The sequence below is a fragment of the Bicyclus anynana genome, chromosome 8 (genome assembly GCF_947172395.1).
Source record: "Bicyclus anynana chromosome 8, ilBicAnyn1.1, whole genome shotgun sequence".
Lineage (NCBI taxonomy): Eukaryota > Metazoa > Arthropoda > Insecta > Lepidoptera > Nymphalidae > Bicyclus > Bicyclus anynana.
In genome coordinates, this window is record NC_069090.1 from 3,595,855 (window position 1) to 3,619,394 (window position 23,540).

At 38.6% G+C, this 23,540-nt stretch overlaps 1 protein-coding gene across 1 annotated transcript in view; it reads right to left on the reverse strand.

Annotated features, from left to right (window-relative positions):
* Positions 1-1,353: 1,353 nt before the first annotated feature.
* Positions 1,354-23,540, reverse strand: part of LOC112052023 (protein diaphanous) — a 46,460-nt gene continuing 24,273 nt past the window's right edge. The window contains exons 6-27 of the mRNA XM_052882847.1: positions 23,032-23,197; positions 21,804-21,944; positions 21,002-21,110; positions 20,503-20,614; positions 19,621-19,749; positions 18,611-18,741; positions 17,449-17,630; positions 16,640-16,694; positions 15,380-15,421; positions 14,873-15,039; positions 14,248-14,376; positions 13,815-13,918; positions 12,435-12,612; positions 11,060-11,236; positions 10,060-10,212; positions 9,215-9,333; positions 8,122-8,257; positions 7,114-7,278; positions 6,440-6,597; positions 5,687-5,766; positions 2,259-2,337; positions 1,354-1,570 (exon numbers count right to left, since the gene is read on the reverse strand). Of these exons, the coding sequence (XP_052738807.1) occupies positions 1,549-1,570; positions 2,259-2,337; positions 5,687-5,766; positions 6,440-6,597; positions 7,114-7,278; positions 8,122-8,257; positions 9,215-9,333; positions 10,060-10,212; positions 11,060-11,236; positions 12,435-12,612; positions 13,815-13,918; positions 14,248-14,376; positions 14,873-15,039; positions 15,380-15,421; positions 16,640-16,694; positions 17,449-17,630; positions 18,611-18,741; positions 19,621-19,749; positions 20,503-20,614; positions 21,002-21,110; positions 21,804-21,944; positions 23,032-23,197 (2,734 nt within the window). The 3' untranslated portion in view covers positions 1,354-1,548. The remainder of the gene's footprint in view (positions 1,571-2,258; positions 2,338-5,686; positions 5,767-6,439; positions 6,598-7,113; positions 7,279-8,121; positions 8,258-9,214; positions 9,334-10,059; positions 10,213-11,059; positions 11,237-12,434; positions 12,613-13,814; positions 13,919-14,247; positions 14,377-14,872; positions 15,040-15,379; positions 15,422-16,639; positions 16,695-17,448; positions 17,631-18,610; positions 18,742-19,620; positions 19,750-20,502; positions 20,615-21,001; positions 21,111-21,803; positions 21,945-23,031; positions 23,198-23,540) is intronic.

Here is a 23,540-nt window from a genome sequence, read left to right on the forward strand (position 1 = left end):
TATTCGTTAAAGTTTCCGTACTCCCTTTTGAATACTGTAAATTAAAATATAATTATTAAAATAATTTAGAAACAAATCAAAATACTGCTTGTGTATAGTCAAATTGAAATGTTTCTTGTTTCGGAGATTTGCAACCTCGTAATAAGTAGTTAAAAAAAAGTTTGTGCAAAAAACAACATTAAAAATCTGTTATTTGTACAAATAAAAATATAAATTAGCAAATAACAAAATCATCCTATCGACACATAGTTTTCTATACAAAATAATTGTTATTAATTTCACAATAATAATGGACTTTTAAGGTGTTCGCACATCACCCACGCACCGCAAGAGCCGCACGTGCCGCAAATAAAATATTAAAAATTATTATGAACAAATAGAACCTCGCGATATCGTCCGCATAATTCCCATTTCAGCGGGAACATAGGCATAAAATAGACTAATGATAATGTATCCCTGATAATGTAGCTTTTTATTGGTCTTGGAATTTTTCAAATCGGTCTAGTAGTCTTTGAGTTTATTAATTACATACACAAATAAAAATCTTTCCCTTTTTATAATATTAGCGTAGTTATCAACAATTTTAAATTAGAAAATTTACAATAATTAAAGCATAAAGCAAAATAAATAAGCGAAATAATAATAAATACACATGTTCCCGCAAATATTAACAATATGTCATTGTGTCATTTTTACTTTAACAGTAATTGATTCAACTTGTACAATTCGTGTTTGTGTGCCAAAATATACTTTACCAACTATACAGTTTTACAAACGCAATTTTTGTTTCGTTATTCCTTTCTAGACACGGTGCTTCACTTTGAGTCAGGTTAAGTTCCCATAAAGTTACTGCAGCGTGTGCGGCTCTACCGGTATGCCACGCTTTCGAAGCAGGTCTAATGTGCAACCACTTCATGTATTGGTTTAGTCAAGGGCGTTTATATACGAAGTTTATTTTTCGTGAAATATTGAATGGGAACTTCATGGGACACGCCTATTAAGTTAAAAGTAAATGAATTTATTTAAATTGATCTTTAATAAATTTGTATAAATATAGGCTAAAGCTCTGTGTCAATAAAGCTTCGTATATAGACGCCCATATTTAATTCAGTTTATACAAATCACGAAATAGGCCGTATATTTTATATCTCGTATACATACGAGTACAAGGCGACTTTTCTATAGTCTTAGATCAGCTACTTCATTCTCTGTTATTTTTTAGTGTAAATGATTTAGAGTATTTCTAGAGAATATATAAAATATTCTTATTGAATTACGAAAAAAAAACAAATAATTTCAAAATAAACCGTTGTTTTTCGTGTTTAGACTAATTCAAATAATAGTTTTTTTTTACCGATATAACAATATCGTCACTTTATAATTTTCGACTCTATTTCAATGCCAGCAATATGAATAGTAGTTTGATATGGACGCTGCGTAACGCAAGATGTGCGCCCACCCTAAGACGATGAAAAGTCGCCGCGCATAACATAATACACAATAACTTACAGACTATAGTATATCGCACTAATATCACTGTTAAAGCCATCACGCGTTACTCAGCAACTCGCTAAAAAAAAAACAATATTAGGTCATTTTCCAATTATTTTCATTCATATACTAAATAATGTATTTTTGACGTTAAATATCATGCCGATCTATCAAATGCCTGTCTGTCTGTAATGTATATTCAGGGGCCACCAACTCAAGGGCGCTAGTAAGAATTTCTTGAAAGAAAGAAAAACATTGTAGAGCTCTACAACTTTCATACTTTCAGAACTTCTGATCACAACCAATCTCAAGGGAGCAGAACCGTTCTAGCCATGTTGCAATAGACGATTCTCTTTCTACAGACGCGAACACTTCGAAAACTAAAAAAATAAGGGAATGACATTCGTTATCGATAAAGTGATTAATAATATATACTAGCAAACGCCCGCGACTTCGTGCGCGTGGAATTCAGTTTTTGACAAATCCCGCGGGGACCATAGATATGCGGGATAAAAAGTAGCCTATGTGTTAATCCAGAGTAATATCTATTTCCATTCCAAATTTCAGCCAAATCGCTTTAGTTGTAGCGACGTTAAAGAATAATAAATATCCATTTAAACTTTTGCGTTTATAATATCAATAGGACATAAATAAGATAGATAGATTTTAGCGATTGTAGAAAGAAAGTGTATTTAACAAGGGCCTCTAGCCAAGTTACACGTCAATTCTTTTTCTACAAACGCAGTAGCTAATAAATTAGTTCTTACTTGGTCAGTTCTCTCGTGGTGAGTAGTCCGGTCAGTCCGGACCGCGACCGGGACCGGTTCAGCTGTGCTCTCCGTTCAGCTGAAACATAACACAATTATTATCGGGTATCCAAAGATACTTTAATAGGATCTTACCAAATTTGGCTAGGCAGGGAAAACAACACGCGACCACGCGATGGAATGGCACCTGCACGGTGAATCCATGGAATGCTAAGATATTCGTTTCTCTAGATGAAAGCGTATATGTATCTACTGCTACTCCTAAGTGTTGTTTGAATCATGCTCTTGAAAGTAAACGAATCCTGTAGTAGGCCTGAGATAAATTTCTCTACACATCGCTATCTCTTTTACTCCATTGCAACGAACGAGATAAATATCGCTTTTCCATTCATTGCTTTGGGATGAAAGAGATAGCGAAGTGTAGAGAAATTTATCTCAGGCCTACAGGATTCGTTTACTATGAAGAGCAAAGGGTTGTAGACAAATATCTCTTGGTGCCCAATTGTGCATCTTAAGTCGACAAATATTAAGACGAATGTTAGAAGAGTTCTCGTTGAAGACTTCTTCGTGGAAGTTGGAACACGAATTGACACTTCTATCTTAATAAGTTTTATTTAAATGTAGTTTTTAACATTTCTGTAGTTTTTTTACAAATATTAGGCCTACTTTTATCGACTCTGACAAGAAAGTATCTCTAGCCCAATAGTGGGATGAACAGATGAAAGCACGAGGGACAGAAGTGTATAAATATATGAACATACAGGTTGTCGTCGATAGTTATTAATTATTGTTGCAATTGTTAAACTACACCAAATCAGACAACATAAATGACGTGACAACATCAAAAGCGTAAATCAGGATGCAGCTTAATGCTATGGATACATAAGTTGCGGTTGCACATAATCATAAAAGTAATTCTATATATGGAAGACGGTTTAGCTGGATGTAGAAGGATCATAACACAAACGCCTTTGTGTGTGGAAAGCTAAAGGAACGTTAACACAGCAAAAATGCATTGTTTAAATATTTCTCTTTAAATAGTAGTCATCAACCCATTCGGCTCACTGCTGAACACGAGACTTCTCTCAGAATGAGAGGGGTTAAGCCAATACTCACAACACAACACAACACGCTGACCCAACACGAATTGGCAGACTTAACACACGTAAAGAATTAAGAAAATTCTCAGATATGCAGGTTATCTCACGATGTTTTTCCTTCACCGTTTGAGACACCTGATATTTAACTTTTTAAAATACACACAACTGAAAGTTGGAGGTGCATGCCTGGACTGGATTCGAACATATGCTCTCCGGAACCGGAGGTAGAGGTCATATCCACTGGGCTATCACGGCTCTATATATGAATAACATAATATATAACGTTCATCAATATATAAAACGTTATTATATAATAATACAAAGGGAAGTGTGACATAAAAATCTGTTTAACCCTTGTTTGGCAACCACTCACAGACAAATGATAATTTATAAACAGATTTCTGCTTTGTTTAGGGTCCTTCAATTTCACATACAATCGCGCCAGTCTGTATACAACCAAAGCCATACCATCTTCCGAGAATAGAAGATCTAAAGCTATATTGACAGCATCGATCACCTATTAAAAGGTGGATGCACAATCAACGACCAAAAAACGTCTCCACTCAATGAGTGCCAAACACAACTTCTTGGCACTCAATTCAAGTAGTCGCATTTGCAAATTCAACCTTAAACTCAATCCTTAAAGTTGAATTTGCTCTGAATTTGGGATTTTATTGGATACTAGCTGACCGCGCGCGGTTTCACCCGCGTGGTTCCCGTTCCCTTAGGAATGCGGGGATAAAATATAGCCTATAGCCTTCCTCGATAAATGGGCTATCTAACAGTGAAAGAATCGGATCAGTAGTTCCTGAGATTAGCGCGTTCAATCAAACAAACAAACAAACTCTTCAGCTTTATAATATTAGTATAGATTGGACTATATTTAAGGCCTTTAGGTATAATTTTCTTTGCCAATAATTCTAAAACTATCAAAGCAAAATTGGCCCGTTGTTAAGTGAAATTTTCTATATGATTGTGCATCCTTTTATTATAAGAGGCCAATGATTGACAGTCCTAAAATTCATAGTGTCTCTATGGTATACAAAAAAAATAGAGTTAGTCTCGCGACTATCAGCTAGTTAACTAAGTATGTTTCGTACATCAAAAGCTCTACAAAAATAATAATTATTATGAAAGTAAAAACTTGTCTATAGTGTTCTAGTTTCGGAGACGAAGAGCGTCGGGCGCGGCGTCGACCGCAGCGCATAGACGAAGCCGACACTGTTTTTCAAAAAATTTTGAGTTGTGCTTTGAGTTGTGTCATAAAACAGCAAACAAACAAAGGTACAGTGTACAAAATAAGGTACAGTAAAAATACATTTATAAAGTGTCTCTAAATACGTATACATTGTGCATTCGCTTTACATTGTGATATCGTACCTGCGATACGGTGCAAAATCGCTTGCACCAAACCCTGGTCTTCCTCATTATCCTCTAAATGATGTGCGTGCAAAAATGAACCTTATGAGTGCAACGATACAAAAGAAATGAAGTGATTGACAGCTCATAGATTAGTTCAACTAAAGTGTTTTTCAGATAGCGTGGGTACGGTAACAGTAGCCTGTTTGACGTTCAATATATGTACTATTATCGTGACCCGTTGCAAACTTTCAAGAGTGAAACGAACTGTCACCCGCACCATCCTACATGAAACGAACTGTAAACACTATGAACTGTGTCATTGGCCGCTTGTATCGCGCAGACGAGGTGTCAATTATGTGGGTTGCTTATACTAGCGCAGTAACTGCCTATATTTTATCTGTGAAATCTACGGTCTATAATGTTTATTATAGTTATCATTTACTGTTATTAGTCAAAACTGCATTTTTTTTTATATTCTTTACAAGTTAGCCCTTGACTACAATCTCACCTGATGGTAAGTGATGATGCAGTCTAAGATGGAAGCGGGCTACCTTGTTAGGAGGAGGATGAAAATCCACACCCCTTTTTGGTTTCTACACGACATCGTACCGGAACGCTAAATCGCTTGGCGGCACGTCTTTGTCGGTAGGGTGCCACGGCCGAAGCCTCCCACCAGCCAGACCTGGACCAATTAAGAAAATCTCAATCGGCCCAGCCGGGGATCGAACCCAGGACCTCCGTCTTGTAAATCCACCGCGCATACCACTGCGCCACGTAGGTCGTCAAAATTGATTAATCAAGATTGATGATTGAAAAATGATTGATTGGCATTGATATATTATGTCACTTATATAAAAGTTATATCTTTCTGTGATCGAATTTGTTGGATTCATCAAAATCAGTCTGCAAAATACAAAATGACACCATCCATTATAACATTAGTATAGAAGTATAGTATGGACTCACCTCCCGCTACTCTAGGGTTAGCCTTTTTCCGCGGACGCTCTCGACTGAACGCCGAACCGCTTTGTAGCGCCTCCATTAAACTGAAAACAAACAGAACATTATCATTTGTAACATATATTTATGGGCTTTGATATGGGTACAATAGACAAATACAAAATACGTTGTGCACCTCTGCACTAAACCGACATTTCATTTAGCATATTATATACTACATATAACTTCTTATATTATAATGTTAAATACACGCAGACTAAAAAAAAGAAGAAGATAGATCTATGAAAGGTTGCGAACCTCTGCACTAGAATAGACGATGTAACATTTATTACAGGTGTAATAAATCTATACTACACACTGTACCTGTCCATATAACCGTCCTGCAACTGATCCATTTCATCAAAATAAATAGTACATAAGGCAGGCAGGTCTCCAGAAAAGGTTGCGAACCTCTACATTAAGCGGACGAGGCAGGTGTACTAAATAATTACGCAGTCCGTACCTGTCTATGACACCGTCATACGCCTGAACCATTTCGACAAACAAATCAGTCAGTCAGATCCAAAAAAGGATACAAATCTCTGCACTAAACCTATGACAGGGGTACTAAACCTTTACAAAGTCCGTACCTTGTACATGACACCCTCATGCACCTGATCCATTTCAACAAACAGATCAGTCAGTCATATCCAGAAAAGGTTGCGGAACTCTGCACTAAACCTATGAGGCAGGGGTACTAAACAGTTACACAGTCCATACCTGTCCATGACACCGTCCTGCGCCTGCTCCATGTCGACGAACTGCTTGTACCGATGCTGTCGGTCGCGTCGCTCGCGCTCAGCAGCCGCGCGCGCGTCTCGCGCCCGCCGCGCTCGTTCCTCCGTCTCTCTCGCCACCACATTCTCTTGGTGAGCGGTCTAGAACATAAGTGTATAGGTCAAAGATTTCACACTATTAGATATGTCACTAGCGCGTCGAAACTGCGGCGAACAAAGGTGGCTAATAGTCAATAGGGTAGTTAACTTATATCAAATTTAATATAAACAATATTAGTTTCGTGGAGTACAAGGAATAAGGGTCCGAAATATATCGATATCAATTAATGAAAGGATTTTTCTTTCTTATAAAACTTAATTTAAAAATCATGTATTTTTTTCAAATTTTTCCAACGTCAAAAACGGTGTCGTCACTATTTTACTTGATGTATTAAACGTCAAACTAATCGTTATTGTTAACTAATCTTTTTGTCAAACGCTCCGTTTGTAAGGGATTTGTTAACGTGACGTTATGAAACAGTTGAAATATAGACCATCATGGCGGACAGGAATATGATTTTTATTTTTCAATCTAGTAGAACATACTAATAAACAATTTAAGACCATTAAAAAAAAGTGACAACTAGCCTATTGCTAAGTTAAACTAAAGTAACTCACCGCAAAAGCGTCCTTGAAAGTTTTGATATCCGAGAAGAACTCCTCGAGCGTATACTTGTGCGGGTCGAACACGTAGTACTCGGCCAGCTCCGAGTACAGAGCCTCCATCTTACGGAACATCGAGTGGAGGAGGTCGCATTGTTCTCGCGCCTCTTTGGCGAAGTTCTGTGCTTTTGTTAAGGATTACATACTGATGACTGCCTACAACCCCCCTCTTCGGTAGGAAACTGGGTTTGTATGATTTTGTGACGATATTTCTAACCGCCTATAAAAAAAAAAGAAGTTCTCAGTTGAATTTTTTTTTAATTTTTTATGTTTGTTACCATAAAAGTTCGTCATTTATTAACCAATTTTGAATTTTTTTTTGTTTAAAAGAGTATACCTACTTCCAGATTGGTCCCATTTAATTTTCATGAAAATCGGTTTAGTAATTTTGTGTTAAAATCAAAATCACTGAAATACGTCTTTGATTGAAGTCGGTTAAATTTTTATGTTAAAAAGATCATAGAGTCATAATGACTCGACCGAGTGAGACTCGATTTCGTCTCTATCTCTCTCTATTATATCGTGTTAGAAAAAGATAAACGGATATGAATTTGAAAGTGACACTATCGAGGCGTGAAAACTTCGTTACAGAATAGCACTGCTGTGCCCTGTAGAAGGCGATTGAAATATGATTATGATGATCATTTTTAACCTTATAGTGTGGGGCAAAAATATATGGGATGTTTAATAAATGACAAGTTAGCCTCATTAGATGTTAAGTGAGGATGCAGTCTCAGATGGTCGCGGGATTACTCGGAAGAGGTACAAGTTTATGCTATCCACATCTCTGACGGTTTTTAATCGGCACCATACCAAAACGCTTAACCGCTTGGCGGTACGTCTTTGTCGGTAGGGTGGTAACTAGCCACAGCCGAAACCTACCACAGACAAAATAACGCGGAGAAAGTGGGCATAAAAAAGAATCTACTTCTTGATCAGAGTTGGTTAATGTTAAAAGGATACACTCATGGTCTCGTGGAACAGGTCGTCGGGACCTTGAGGTACGCGCGAGTTGTTGAGGTCCGTCTCCAGAGCCTTGATGTCGTTGTCCATCTTCTTCAGAGCCTTCTGCAGGTTCTCCATCGACACGCGGGCTGCTCTGTGGATATAAGTTATTTTTGTAAAATTTTTAGGCTTAAGAGAACCCAGAGACGTAAAAGCTAGTTGTGAAATAGTTATTACGTGATCGTTATTTCCCGTAAATATTAGTTGTATTTTTAGACTGCTCTGCTTTGTCTGTGGTTAGGCTTCTCAGGATTATTGTATTGAATCAGATTTACACGCTTGACAAACCTCACTAACCAATTATGTAAATATAGCGTTTGACTTGGTTTGTGTAGTTTCGCAAACCCTTGCAGCTGATACATCGACTGTCGGTCGTTTGTCACAAATCAAAGAAGTTTGTGGTGTACGCTATTCTTGTATCTTTTTATGTAGTATTTTTCGTTTCTTCTGTCACTAAATGTCTTGTTTATATGTTTTAAATTACATAAGCCATATATTATTGCCTACTCAAGTTCCTACATCCATCACATTCAGAATACACTTACGCACTGATTGGCAAACGTGTGGATAGCAGAACGCAAAACTCAGAACGTCTCGTCAATCCTATCCTACTAATATATTATAAACGCGAAAGTTTGTATGGATGTTTGGATATTTGTTACTCTATAACGCCGCTACTACTGAAGCGGCGTTATAGAGTAACAAACATCTACTGAACATACTACTTAATTTAGCTGAAATTTGGAATGGAATTAGATTTTACTCTGGATTAACACATAGGCTACTTTTTTAATCCCGAAAAAGTCCATGATTTTCCGAGATTTGCGAAAACTGATGATTTTGATGATATGAATGTTTGTTACCGAATTAACTGACATTTGGTATTGAGATATATTATAACATTCATTAACACATAGGCTACTTTTTATACCGAAAAAATCCATGTTTCCCGAGGGATTTCTGAAAAAATAAATTCCACGTGGACGAAGTCACGAGCGTCCGCTAGTAGGCTAATAATGGGGGAAATATTTACTTACTGAAGATGACGTACCTGTCTATGTGCGGCATCTCCTCAGCAAAGGCCAGCACGTCAGGGAACTTGCCTTCTATCGTATCCACCAAGTAGTGCAACAGGGTTTGTTTGTTCTCCAGATCTTTCGTTGACGTCAACTGTAACAATTTGAAATTGATATATATAATTACGAGAGCCGTTATAGCCCTCTGCCTCCGATTCCGGAGGGTGTGGGTTCAATCCGGTCCGGGGCATGCACCTCCAACTTTTCAGTTGCGTGCATTTTAAGAAATTAAATATCACGTGTCTCACGGCTCATAGCTAAGCTCGAGTCTCCTCTCAGAATGAGATGGCTTAGGTTAAGTCCACCACGCTGACCCAATGTGAATTGGCAGACTTCACACACACAGAGAATTAAGAAAACTCTCAGATTTGCTGGTTTTCTCAGTTTTTTTCCTTTACCGTTTGAAACACGTAACATTATGCACATATCTAAAAAGTTGGAGGTGCATGCCCCGGACCAGTTCGATCTACGCCCTTTGAATCGAAGGCAGAGGTTATGTCCGCGGCTCTAAATGAATCAGCTTTTTTGCACGAAGTATCCTAATTTGATTCTACTGATAATATTCTATATACTCAAGACGCACAATTATCTACCCACTTTAATATGACTCGAGTAGATTAAAATGGGCGGATAATTGTGCCTATTGAGTAAATTTTTCGTAAATAGAATAAATAAAGAACATCGTTCCCTCTTTCGCTGTGATGGAACAAACGATAGACCAACATTTTTGATATATTATTGGTCGACAATACATCTTTTTGTCTTCACGAGATATCTTTTACGTCCTTTTATACGATGATAGTCAATAGCAAAGTCCCACCTTGGTTAGGAAACTGATTTCGAAACCAAACGCCCCCGCGTTGTTGGAGCCCGTGTTCATGTAGTTGCCCAGCAACAGCAGGAGTTCGAGAATCTTCGCGAACTTCCGACTCGTCTTCACTTCCTCGCACGCAGCTGTTCCAGACACTATGTCCTGGGGGGAAATAAACGAACATTAACAAAGGTTACTGTAAGGACCCTCGTCCTTACTGTTATAGAAGCAAATCGCAAGCAGCGCACGTCCGCTCTCGACGGGCGACTCTCACAGACTGCCCGCTTACCCCCACTACCAGTGTACATGAGACAATGTTTCATCATCATCATCATATCAGCCGATGGACGTTCACTGCATAGGCCATAGGACATAGGCCTTTTGTAGGGACTTCCAAACATCACGATACTGAGCCACCTTCATCCAGCGAATCCCTGCGACTCGCCTGATGTCGTCAGTCCACCTGGTGGGGGGTCGGCCAACACTGCGCTTACTAGTGCGGGGTCGCCATTCCAGCACTTTGGGACCCCAACGTCCCATTGCCACTTGAGCTTCGCAACTCGTTGAGCTATGTCGGTGACTTTGGTTCTTCTGCGGATCCTCATTTCTGATTCGATTTCGATTACTAAGTTAGCCCTTGATTACAATCTCACCTGATGGTAAGTGATGATGCAATCTAAGATGGAAGCGGGCTAACTTGTTAGGAGGAGGATGAAAATCTACACCCCTTTCGGTTTCTACACGACATCGTACCGGAACGCTAAATCGCTTGGCGATACGTTTTTGTCGGTAACCACCCTACCGACAAAGACGTACCGCCATACACGATTACAACTATTTAACATGGATTCTATAGACACTGTTTTTATAATCGCATTAGATCGTTGATCATTCACTTTGACAGAAAAGTAACGTCTAGCGAGGCAGGTCCTATACAATAATTGGTCTGAGGGCCCATAGTTAGCGATTCCCTTTTACCTCTTTACAATATGAAGTACAGATAACATACCGGTTTAAGTTCAGATATCATCTCGCTGTAATGCTCCCGGAAGGCGAGACTCCTCAGCCGCGGCACCAAGCGCTTGATGTCGGCCACCGTCGCGGCGAACTGCTCCGCTGCCGTCAACTCTTCGCTCTTGCACTTCAGGTCCGCCAGCTTCTTCAGCTGGTCCGCCGGCGGCAGGTACTGCGGACAGACATCCACTCATGATTAACCATCTCGGACTCTTTTGAAACTAGTCTGCCGTAACCCGACAAATTCGCAAGGCTAGACGTTGCGCTGTTTTTTAGTGTGATTATTATCCCATCATACGTTAATTTAAATTGTAAAGAAGAATGGTCATCTGTGACCCAGGCCCGACAGAAACGAGACATATCTCATTTTTTTATATATATATTTTATATTCGAAATCAATGGCTAACACCAAAAAATATTGCCGTATGTTTTTGTTCAGGCGATACACTAAAAATACAAAACGCCTATATTATGTATAAAATTCGTATATGTATGTAATTAAACGACGATACAATAGCTATGGGATGTATCTAGATGCAGCTGGATATATGTAATTGAATTCTTAATACAACAGTTAACTTATAGGATTCATTATAGGAGTCCTTTTATTTATAAGGAAAACAAGACTGCACTTATGTACTCATGTACGTACTTGAGTTGAGTAACGTCGATTGATACAGGCCTAAGTGACTCAATCCTGACGCCACCCTGACCATGTGTGACGTAACAGGTGTAGCAGCAACAGTGATTGAACCATTATTTTGTGGTAGAGGAAACACCTCGAGAAGGTCCCAGGACTTGTAACGTTAGGAGTAGGTTTAAAGGATCCTTTTAGAATGCATAAACACTCACCTTCTCCATGCCCACATCTAGCAATTTACGATAAACAATAATTGAAACACAAAACACTATTGCACAAAATCACTAACGCGACTGGCAGCGTGACGGTGTCTATGCTGCCTAACAAACAACTGAGCTCAAGTCATCAAATGCCCTCTTATTTATACCAACACTGATACCTCCACAATAACATACATAATTAATATTAATACTACCTGTAATCCAGGAACTTGTAACACATGTTTCTTATTTATTTAGGGCGTTCATTAGTAGAATATAACACTAACAAGCACACACAAGTCATAGAATACAACAAATTCGGTTAATAATTCCGTTATAACGCGCTTACGGGTGACCGATCGGCGAAGACCGTATGGCAGTGTTATAAGGAGATGAAGATCATGACATCTCTTAAAAGCACGCACGAGCGAGCTTAAGCTTAAGCTGAAGCAAGCGATCTTCAGGTCTTTCACCTTCTTTAGCAAATGGAGATGAAGATGATAAGATTCTCTTAATGAAAAGACCTCACCTGTATCAACAGATCCAGCACGTTGGCAGTGAGCACGGTGGTGTCGCAGCGCAGCACGCACGAGCGGATGTGCTCGTACGACATGTGCTTGAGCGAGCCGCCCAGCAGGATGGACAGGTTCTGCGCCGCCTTGCTGTCGAGGACCTTCAGGTCTTTCACCTTCTTTAGTGTGTGAACTCTGAAACAATCAAAATTATAAATATACTTTTTTGTTTCACCTGCGTAGTTCCCTTATTCGCTGCCTCCAAAATGGGGATAAAAATTTAGCCTTTTATGTTACTGTAACTTTTCAGTGGTGAAAGAATTTTTCAAAAATCGGTCAGTTTCATACCTTAATCAATGCAAACAAACAACTAAATATTTTCTCTAAAATAGAGATGATGACAGTTTTTCAATGGGGATGATGACAAGGTTTGAATATATTGATTTTTATGATACATTCGGGTAAATAGGGTCAATGTTAACTAATTTATACATGAAAAGCAAAGATAGTCAATCTTTGCTTTTCATGTATAAATTTTATATTTCATGGATATTTGCAAAATAAATGAGATTATAAAATTTCAAAATCTATTAATCGTAATTAGATGAAAATTCATACAGTTCTAGCTTCCTTACATAAAATGTGACATTTTTTAATATATGAGCTATAAACATAAACGCACAAATAACAAAGATATTAGTAATTTTGTTTGAACGCACATACAAATCTAACGATCATTACATTACCTACGACGTCATTAGTTCGTGCCATTTTGTATGGGGCGTTTTTCAGGGATCCGCGGCAGCGCCGCAAATGTGACCCTTTAAATCCCTGTAGCTCCGAAAGTAATGATCGCAGATACCCTGTTCCTTTTACAAAATTGCTTTACTATTAGCATATACAATTTAAAAAACTGTCATCATCCCTATTGTACATAAATTATGAATATGCTAATAGTAAAGCAAGGGTATCTGCGGTTTGCGGTGCTGCCGCGGATCCCTAAAAAACGCCCCATATAAAATGGTACGATTTAATGACGTCTTAAGTCATAATGATCGTTAAATTTGTATGGGCGTTCAAACAATATTACTAATTAATATCTTTGTTATTTGTGCGTTTATGTTTATAGTTCTTGTATTGAAAAATGTCACATTTAATGTAAGGAAGCTAAAACTGTATGAATTTTCATCTAATTACGATAAAAGTTTTTTAATCCTCGCACCGCCTTCATACTGATCAGCAGGTAGAACATATTATGATGTTATTTTTCGCTTTTTAGTTTAGTAGGTACGTTTTTAGGTTTTGAAGTCGTTTGTATTTTTTTTATTAAAATTTTTATTATTTATGTATTACGAAATCGTAATACAAGAGGAAAAGCTGTAAATGATAAATCTTACTTATCGACATTATCCTCATTCTTCCTCTTTGCGACAGGTTTACTTGAGAATTTCGCCGCAAGCCCTGTGAGTATATCCGGGGACGCTAGCTTGTCTTCTTGCACCTGAGAAATTGTCATATTTTAATATAGAGTAACGTCGAAAAATTGTATAAATAATAATTTAATAAAAACCGGCCAAGGCCGAGTCAGACTCGTGCTTGTAGGGATCCGTATCATTATTTTTTAGTATTTTGTTTTGCAACAGAAGTACATCACCTGAAAAGATTTCATCTGTCTAACTATCACGGTTCATGAGATACTGCCTGGTGATAAACGGACTGACAAATAGACAGTGGAGTCTTAGTAACAGGGTCCTGGTGTTACCCTTTTTGTACAGAACCCTAAAGAGTAATCTTTTAAGGCACAAGATATGTACAATAAGTTAGTCTCACCGTAAGCCAAAACGCTTTCTCCGACATCTTCTGTGGCACAATGGTCTTCCAGTTGGCACGTTTGAGTGGTCCCTCCACTTCCCATTTCTTTTTGGGCTTCAGACCGTGTGGCAGGATGTCTGGCTGAGGCTGGAAGCAAGAACATTGTATATTTGCTTGAAGAAAAACATTTTTTTTGCCATATTTTTTTAATATTTATTTATTTATTCGCGACGCGGCGCGACTTGTTTCCGTAAAAAGTAGGGAGTTAGAGAGGGCGAGAACGACTTGTCAAATAAGGCGCTCGCCTTACGGTCGAAGACGACCGTAAGGCGAGCGCCGTATGCTCGAGGCGTTCGAGCTGTCCACAATTCTTGTTGTGTAATTCTTTTTGGGTTACTTGGGATAGGCGGGGAGAGTGACTTGAGTGGAAAAGGGGAATGTTAGTTAACTGTTAAAGACGTCTTTAACCCTACACACAACGTTCACTAGTGCGTGACTCAACTCAAGGTAATTCTCTTTCATTCTAGGGTTTGTTTTGGTTACAACTTGATTTGTAAATTAAGTTTTCTTGCCAAATATAGAGAATCATAACCTTTGTTAGACGTTGGTTTTCTTATTTTCTGTTAAAACTTTTTATGCTTACCATCCTGGGCGCCATAGGGCCCATCATGCCCGGGGGTGGAGGCGGCCGAGGGCCCATGCCCATCATAGGCGGCGGAGGTGGCGGTCCCATGCCGGGCATGGGAGGCGGCGGCGGTCCCATTGGGCCTCCTGGCATAGGCGGTGGAGGGGGCACTGGTAGGCCCCCACCTGTACATAAACAATAACCATAAATATAGCTATTTAAAGTATAACGTTACTTAAGTAATAATTTTACACTTACATCTTTATTTGAGACTCGAAAATGTATCTAAAGAACGTAAATACTACAGACTTATAATTATTTATTTAATTTAAAAAAAATTTGCAAAAATTGATGCTCTTTTCTAGATTGTGTTTCACTAAATAACAAAACTAATTTTCAAAATAGACGACTTAATATCAAAATCGAAAAGATAGATTTTTTTTATAAGTGATAAGCGAAGTAAGCAAAGTTCCATATTACAAAAAGAATTAAAAAAAGTTAAGAGGAAAGTAAAACAAGACCCACCTGGCATCATAGGCGGCGGGGGCGGTGGAGGGGGGCCTCCTCCTGGAAACACACACCAAGACAGATTTGTAGTGCCTCATGCAGTTATAGTGTATATTGTTAGCTTTAAATTAATGATGACCACCTTTTGTATTGACCAATAAATTTCACCATATAAAATATATACTATAGTCCCAGTTTCCATGTTAAATTTTAATAATATCAGGTCGAGGAGCCTATATAAGCCGCATTTGTATATTTCTGACGTGTTGTTTCGTGACGCATCAAAACCTCAGACCAATATATATTCGTCTGAGATCAGAACGTTCATTATGGAAGCGTTCAAACTTATCTTGCGCTACGTATTGTGAATGGCATCTGACGAGTCGCATCAGAAACGATTCCGATTCGCGTCAAATTGACGAGGTTAAAGGGGCGGAAGACGATCAACACAACACGTCTGGTAAATGTGTAAGCGGCTCCTGACGCTTCTCCACTTTAAAGGAGGACGGCGAAAGTGGGAGTCACACTCAGAAGTTTCGTACAATCATACATTTGTTTTAATTAAAACTATTTTTATATAAGAAGCTTGTAAAAAAAAATATTGATAATTTACAGAACGGGAATCAAGATTACTAATATACTTAGCATAGTAAAATTTTCTACTTGTTGCCTGAGACCGAAACGCCTTGTCGTATTTATAAAGCAATCACGCAGTTGTATGTCAGCGGCGGTGTTTGTTCAGTATAAAATTCACATCATTCATCATTCATCAGTATGCATAGATAGGATACCTTCTAATTTTAAGGTATATCTTTTTTCTTCCTGCTTTTCAAGATTGGTTACCATTTGCTTTTTTCTTAGTTTAATCACGATTGACAATTATTAATGAGTTTCCATTATGTACGCTACTTCTATCTGCTAGTCCCAAAATACATGCAACCTCGCCATTCTCCTTTTATTGATGTTTCGTGATTTTTTTGGCTTTATTTCGTTTAGCGTTTCGAGCAGGCCAAATTAACACTACCATCATCTTCATAATCTACTATTCAAATATATGAGTATATGTTAAACCTGAGACCCAAAATACTATCAGGAGGCGTCAGGACACGTGTAGACACGACTACCTTTATTTGATAGTTAATAACTTATCGTTGTTTTATACATAGGTAGCAGAGCGTGGTACTCAATATAAATGCTACAGATTAGCATGAAAAGTTATATTGAACATGCTGTTATAAGAGTGTACTTTCTTTACACATAATATTAGGTGCGACTTACCTCCAGGCATCGGTGGTGGTGGAGGTGGCGGTGGGCCGCCTGGACTACCTATCGACTGTGAATAAACAAAATATAACAATTTAAGCCAGTGACAGATGGATTTCTACTCAGTGGCTAATGGGTGGCTGATAATTAACTAGAGAAACATGCATATTATTGTTTCGCATGTAACTTGTATTTGTAATGTGTAGTATAAATGTTATTGTGACGCTTTTGGTAACAACTAAAATTGATAAATCAAAGTCAACACTAATCCTAATAATGTTTAAGTGCCACTTCATCAATAGCTTTAGGAGTTAATTTAAACAAGCAAGGTCTGTTCATTCAAAGCCAAACTGACTTTTCAGAATAGATTGACTACAACAAAAAACTTAATAAATAAATGCGAGGAAACAAAACAGAATGTCATCTAATAGTGATTATGCAAAAGCAAAAATATTCATCATCTCCCTATATTATAGTATACAGGGTGTTTTCTTCAGGGTTATACGGGGTATTTTCCATAACATCAAGGTGTTGACACTTATAGGAGATGTAACACACGCCTTTATCAACGAGATATTGCATGGCACTCCGCACTTCACAAGTAAGCTACTTCATGATATGATGCGATTTATGACACAATTTAAGACCTATTTACAAAAGAAATATTTTTAGACCTTTTTAAATTAATTTTCCTTAAAGAATATAACCCTAGAGTTATGGAAAATACTCCCGAGCACCCTGTATATTTCCTTGAATTTACATACGAATACACTTGTCAATCGAAACAAACCTCTCATCATAAAATTGAATGTAGTACTAAATACCTTAGCAATAGCAGCTATATTGCCATGCGTGACCCCCCCAGGGCCGGTGGGTGCGCTGGCCTGCTTCAGCCGGTCCTCGAGGTGGGCCGCCCGCGCCTCTGCTTCTTGCCTCGCCGCTATAGCAGCCTCCAACTTCGCGTTCAGATCTTCCACTTTGCGCTCTTCTTCGGCGCGTGATTTTTCTGGAAAATTCAATTTTAACATCATTTTTACATTCGTCATATTATCGGTGCGAACCTTGAAAATATATTCGATCGTTTTGCCATTTCAACTTGCGACGTTTTCACATAAAATCATATAAGAAATCAAACCAAACCTAATTTATTCGCGCCGTCTAACTCTCTGTTACCTGCGAGGTGGTTTAAAATTAAATGCGTTGTGAAATCGTAGAACTCAGTACGCTTTAGCTTTAAGTCTTTCTTTCTACAGAGATTCTTGTGTAGGGATGTACATATTTCTGTATGTTTATAAAATATTTTCTAAATAGCCTCTATCACCTTACACTATAAGTCGACATCCAGTGAAACGGCAAATCAAAAGCAAATATAGGCGAACAACATAGTTTGATAAATAAAGATTTATTATTATTAAAAAAAACGTAGTTGAGAATTCAGGGAGGGAGGGAGGAAGGTGCACGCCACGTACACCCCTAAACGAACAAAATGTGTTGCAACAAACAACCCGAGTACGGGTGGTATTAATATTAATTATTTATATTATTATAAAAAAGGAGGTATTGGTACGAAGTTCTTGCAACAGTGAGGGTATAAATAAGAGGGTATTTGATGACTTCAATTCAGTTCATTGCTAGGCAGCGTGAACACCGTCACGCTACCAGTCGCGTTAGTGATTTTGTGCAATAATGTTTTGTGTTGTAATTATTGATAATGTTTAATAATGTTATTGATCATAAATTGTCGAGTCTGGGCATGGAAAACATGTCGAGCAGGGGAAATGAGTGTTGATGCATTCTAAAGGCTTACCTTAGATCTACACCCAAGGGCACAAGTCCTGAGACCTACTCGAGGTGTTTCCTCTAACCGCAAGTCACACATGCGCCTGCCACCCGCTCCCGTGTCATCGTACCCCCACAACAGTATATCGCGCGGTCGAGGGCTTAGTTATGTAGTTACGCTATAGCGATTAATTAAATTAAACTTACCTATTAACCCATCTATGAGCGGCTGCACGTCAATATTGAACCGCTGCGTGTATCTAAAGTCCGGGTCGTAGCCGTTTTTATGTAACACAATTTGTGTTATACATTCTTCTATCAACTTGTAATACGCTGGCCTGCAAATAACATTTGATTACACAGTTTAAAAATATTATGAAAATATTTTCCATTCCACTTTCATCAACTTCTACTCTTTTATTTTGCACTGTATCCATAGCCTGTAAATATCTCTGGATGGTCGAATCAAAAATAAGGATATCTGCAGAAGAACCAAAGTTTACGACAAAGCTTAGCAAGTCGCAAAATTAATGGGCAGGGCATCAAAAGGCAATGGCGTTTCAAAGTTATTGAATAATGACCCAGAGTTGGAAAGTGCATTGAGAGATTCGAATATCTTAGCATTCCATGGATTCACCGTGCGAGCGCCGGGTTCATCGCATGGCAGAGAGAAAAACTCCGAGCAGAGTCCTGGCCTTGACCTGGCCTAGCCTGACCAATGGATGATGCTTTACAGAATTCCTTGGCAATCATTAACACTTTTCTACTCCGCTCGTGTTGTTCTCCCTGTCTAATCAAATTCAGTAAGATCCTATTAGGGCAGCATTGGTTAGCTTTATTTTTCAATATCCTATACTACTCATATTATAGACGCGAAAGTTTGTATGGATTTTTGGATGTTTGTTATTCTTTAACGCACCTACGAATGGAAATAGATTTTACTCTATATCTTTTATCCCGAAAAAATCCATGGTTTCCCGAGATTTGCGAAAACTGACGATTTTGATGATATGAATGTTTGTTACGCCTCGACTACTGAACCGAATTAGCTGAAATTTAGTATTAAGATATATTATAGCTTGGCATACATAGGCTATAGGCATAAAATCCATGGTTCTCGAGGGATTTGTGAAAAACTAAATTCCACGCCGACGAAGTCGCGGACGTCCGCTAGTTTTTAAAATAAATCATATGTTTATTATTTACATAAAAGTTACCTGATCTCCTCGTCGTCTCTAATAAACAACAGATGTTGCATTATCGACAGCAGGTAAGGCTCGGCCGGCGAGTCAACCACGACATTCTTAACTAGCTCGAAGCACTCGTTAACATCGTTGAAATCGGCTCTGAAAAATAATAAAAGCGTATTGAAAAATGTACATACATAGATCATCATCACCGACTTAATTTGTTTCTCTTACACATACATTATTATTATTACTAGCGGACCCGGTCAAGCTTCTCTTTGACTTTTTTGCACTTCTTCCCGAGATGTTAGATGAGTTACTAGCACATGAAAAATGAGGGCCTCGAAAGAGGAAATTTATAGTCAACTCAATGTTAGTTGTGGTCAACAACGAACGTTATTTAAACAAATAATACCTAAATATCGTCTACAATGTCGAGTTGTGTTTAGGAAGCGTAAAAAATATATATATTCATAAATTGCATAAATATATAGGTAATGGAATTAAAGACGAAATTGTGCATGTGTGCGCTCAGTGTTGTAGCCTATTATTCGGTTCACTTTTTTCGGTAACATACAAATAATAATATAGGTCATTAATAAATTTTTACGAAATCCATTTTTTTGATATTTCGAAGATAATATCCGATTATACTGAAACTTTTTATTAACTTCATATAATCATGTAACACACATCTCAATCACATTGTTATTGCTATTAGAAATCAAAACAAAACTATTTTTTTTTCTCATACAAATGTGACCCACCCTAATACTCATACTAAATTACAGCGTTCTAGTTGTAATAGTCTCTACGCTACTACACCGCTGACGAACGGAAGGACAGACAGACGGACTATAAGGGTTCCTTGTGGACTACGGAATCTTAAAAATTGTAGTTTTCAATTCTCACCTGACGTCATCGAATTTGGCCAAGTATTCGTCTTGGTCGGCCGCCGCGTGACTGTCGAATACATTCATTTGTATTTTACGGCCGGCATCTTCCGCGCCCGCTCGCAGGTCATCTGTTCAACAATACATATTGAAATACTGATTTGAAAAAGCGTTACTTTGAAGTCTAATTTTATTTTATTTTATTTAGATTCTAAACTTATTTCGTGGTTGTTCATTATGAATATTATTTAAACGGGAACCTGGTAGAATTGTGCAAACCAAGAGGGCGCCGCGAAAAACCTAATAACAAAAGCGATGTCGTGAGTGTGGTTTGCCTAAACAGACAAAAAAGCGAGGTTGTCGAAAAGAGAAAAAGAACTAGAAAGAGGGTAGATCGATTCTGCCCCTAACAGCTGTTTTCAACTTCGCATCTCGCAACTTCAGTCACGTCGTGACATTGTGAGAGCAATCTCATCATCAGCAGTGAGCCGAATATGGGTTGATAATGATGATATTACCTATTAAGTCACAAAGGCCCGTCCTCATGAACTCGCTACGCAAGTGTAACCGGAACTCCAGTTCCTCTGGTTCAGTGATTATTGCGTTCATCAGTTGCATACATCCATTCTGTAACACAGATTGAAGTTAAGGTTTTAGTGGCTATTTTTATTAATAATTTAAGTAAAAAGAGGGAATTGGCGGGAAAATCGTACTTTCGGTTTATTTTAAAACATTTGGTGCATTTTAGAGCTTTATTGCATAAAGTAGAATGCATTTTATTCAATATCACTTTTCCCGTTTTCCCAGCATGTGATGAAAAGTATACTATAAACTGCCCAGGAGTATAAAGAATAATTGTACCAAGTTTCGTTAAAATCCGTCGAGTTGTTTTTGTTTCTATAACGAACATACAGACACACAGACAAAAATTTTACTGATTGCATTTTTGGCATCAGTATCGATCACTAATCACCCCCTGATAGTTATTTTGGAAATGAATTTTATGTACAGAATTGACCTCTCTACAGATTTAATATAAGTATAGACTAGCGGACGCCTGCGACTTCCTCCACGTGGAATTCAGGGTTTTATAAATTCCGCGGGAACCATGGATGTTTCCGGGATGAAAGTAGCCTATGTGTAAAATTATTTCCATTATAAATTTCAGCCAAATTGCTTCAGTAAACGCAGCGTAAACACACACAGACAAACTTTTGGTAAGGTTGACTTACCAATAAAATATTTAAAAATTCAGCTACATGATTAGTAATAAACAAAACATTGTAAGTTAAACAAAGACTTGTCAAAAGTTTAACCTACTTTTAAACTCTCAGGCGCCTTAGCTTCCAACCCCTCGATGATGGGAAGCAACCTCGCTTTCCGACTCGATTCACCCGCCATTGTGATCGCTTCCAACACCTTCTCGTGTCCGTTCGGTATGAGACATATCGCTGCCAGCACCTGAAACATATTATATAATTTTTTTTTTTATAATATGACTAATATTCGCATTCCCCTCCAACTATTTGGGAAAGACTGTGTTAGGAGTGGATACGACAATAGACCAACGGGCTGAGGATTGAACCACCACCCTTCGGTGATGAGTCCAACCGCTCTTACCGTTGAGCTATTGAGGCTTTCAAAAAATTATATGTGGGACGCACACTACTACATCCGCGTAAAATTCAATTTAAAAAGTTGCCTATTTTTTGCACCAAAGTCCAATTTCTCTCTATATTTATCATATTAATCATATGATAATTAATCTTCCAATAGTGAATTGCTCGGAGATCGTTCCCTTCCTTCCAAGTAAGAAAAAGAAGACAATAAAACAGCGTCAGAAATCCCTATCTGAATGGCAAAATCCATCCCGGTCTGGAGTAGGAAAGGCATCAGAAGGGGTTCAGATTGGACGAGGGAACTAATCAATGTGATATATGTTCTTTTGTGAGGCACACTATCTTCAAATGCACATAGTAATGTTACGCAATTTTTTGGCCACTTCAGTCTCAAGAGGAGGTAGTTTTAGCAGCCAAACACTTAACTAAACACTGAAGGTAGTTTAAGTAGTTTCAGGGCGTTTCTGAGTTTCACGTACTAACTCTGGCACACTCTGCCAAATCCGCAAAAGTTCAGAAGGGGTTTACCTACGTAGGGTCATACGGGGGGTAATATTGCGCATGGGGTGACTCAGTATAATATCATACCTTAGCGGCTTCCTCCTGCACTCAAACATGGCGTGGATTGAAACCGTGGAAAGAGCGATATTTCCAGTTCGGTTGCTAGTGATCGACTATATCTTTTTTTCTTCACGAGATATGCCGTGGCGCGCATCGTAGGCATAGAGATGGCCCCCATTACGTAATATGCTTTGTCTATAATATCAAGGGACAAGGATCAAAAAGAGAAAATAACTTGTAGAGAGTCAAGAAGACGTCCCGGGAACACGCAAAGAGTAAGTACCGGGTTCGCCCTCCCTCGATTCGGCTCAAATTACCGAGAGGTTGAAAGGGCCATGGGAGGTGGTGGGTTGTCTATAGTATCATACCTTAGCGGCTTCTAGCGCGCAGTGCGGCTTCCTTGCGTCTAGGCTGCGAGCTAGCACGGGCAGCGCCTCCCTGCACTCGAACACGGCGCGGATGCCGACCGTGTTGTTGAGTATGGCGGACAGACATCGGATGCACTCGTACTGAACGCGGTCGTATCGGGAGTCGCTGGAAATAACGTTGAGTGTTACAGCTCTCAATTTTTTGAAATAAAACTTATTTACGCACGCTCAGAGTTCAAGTTGGTGAACGCGAGCGTTACGCAAAGTGTGATCGGGTGAGGAGAATTTTTCCCTCTCTCTTCACACCATTCTCCACCAATACTGAACAGATTTTTATTCGGTATGCATTGTTAAATTTAGGAAATGATGGAGCACGCCATAATTATGCTTTACTAACGGACGCCCGCAACTTCGTTAGCGTGAAATTCAGTTTTCCATTAACCGAGCGGGAAGCATGGATTTTTCCGGGATAAAAATTAGTCTATGTGTTAATCCAGGGTACTGTCTAT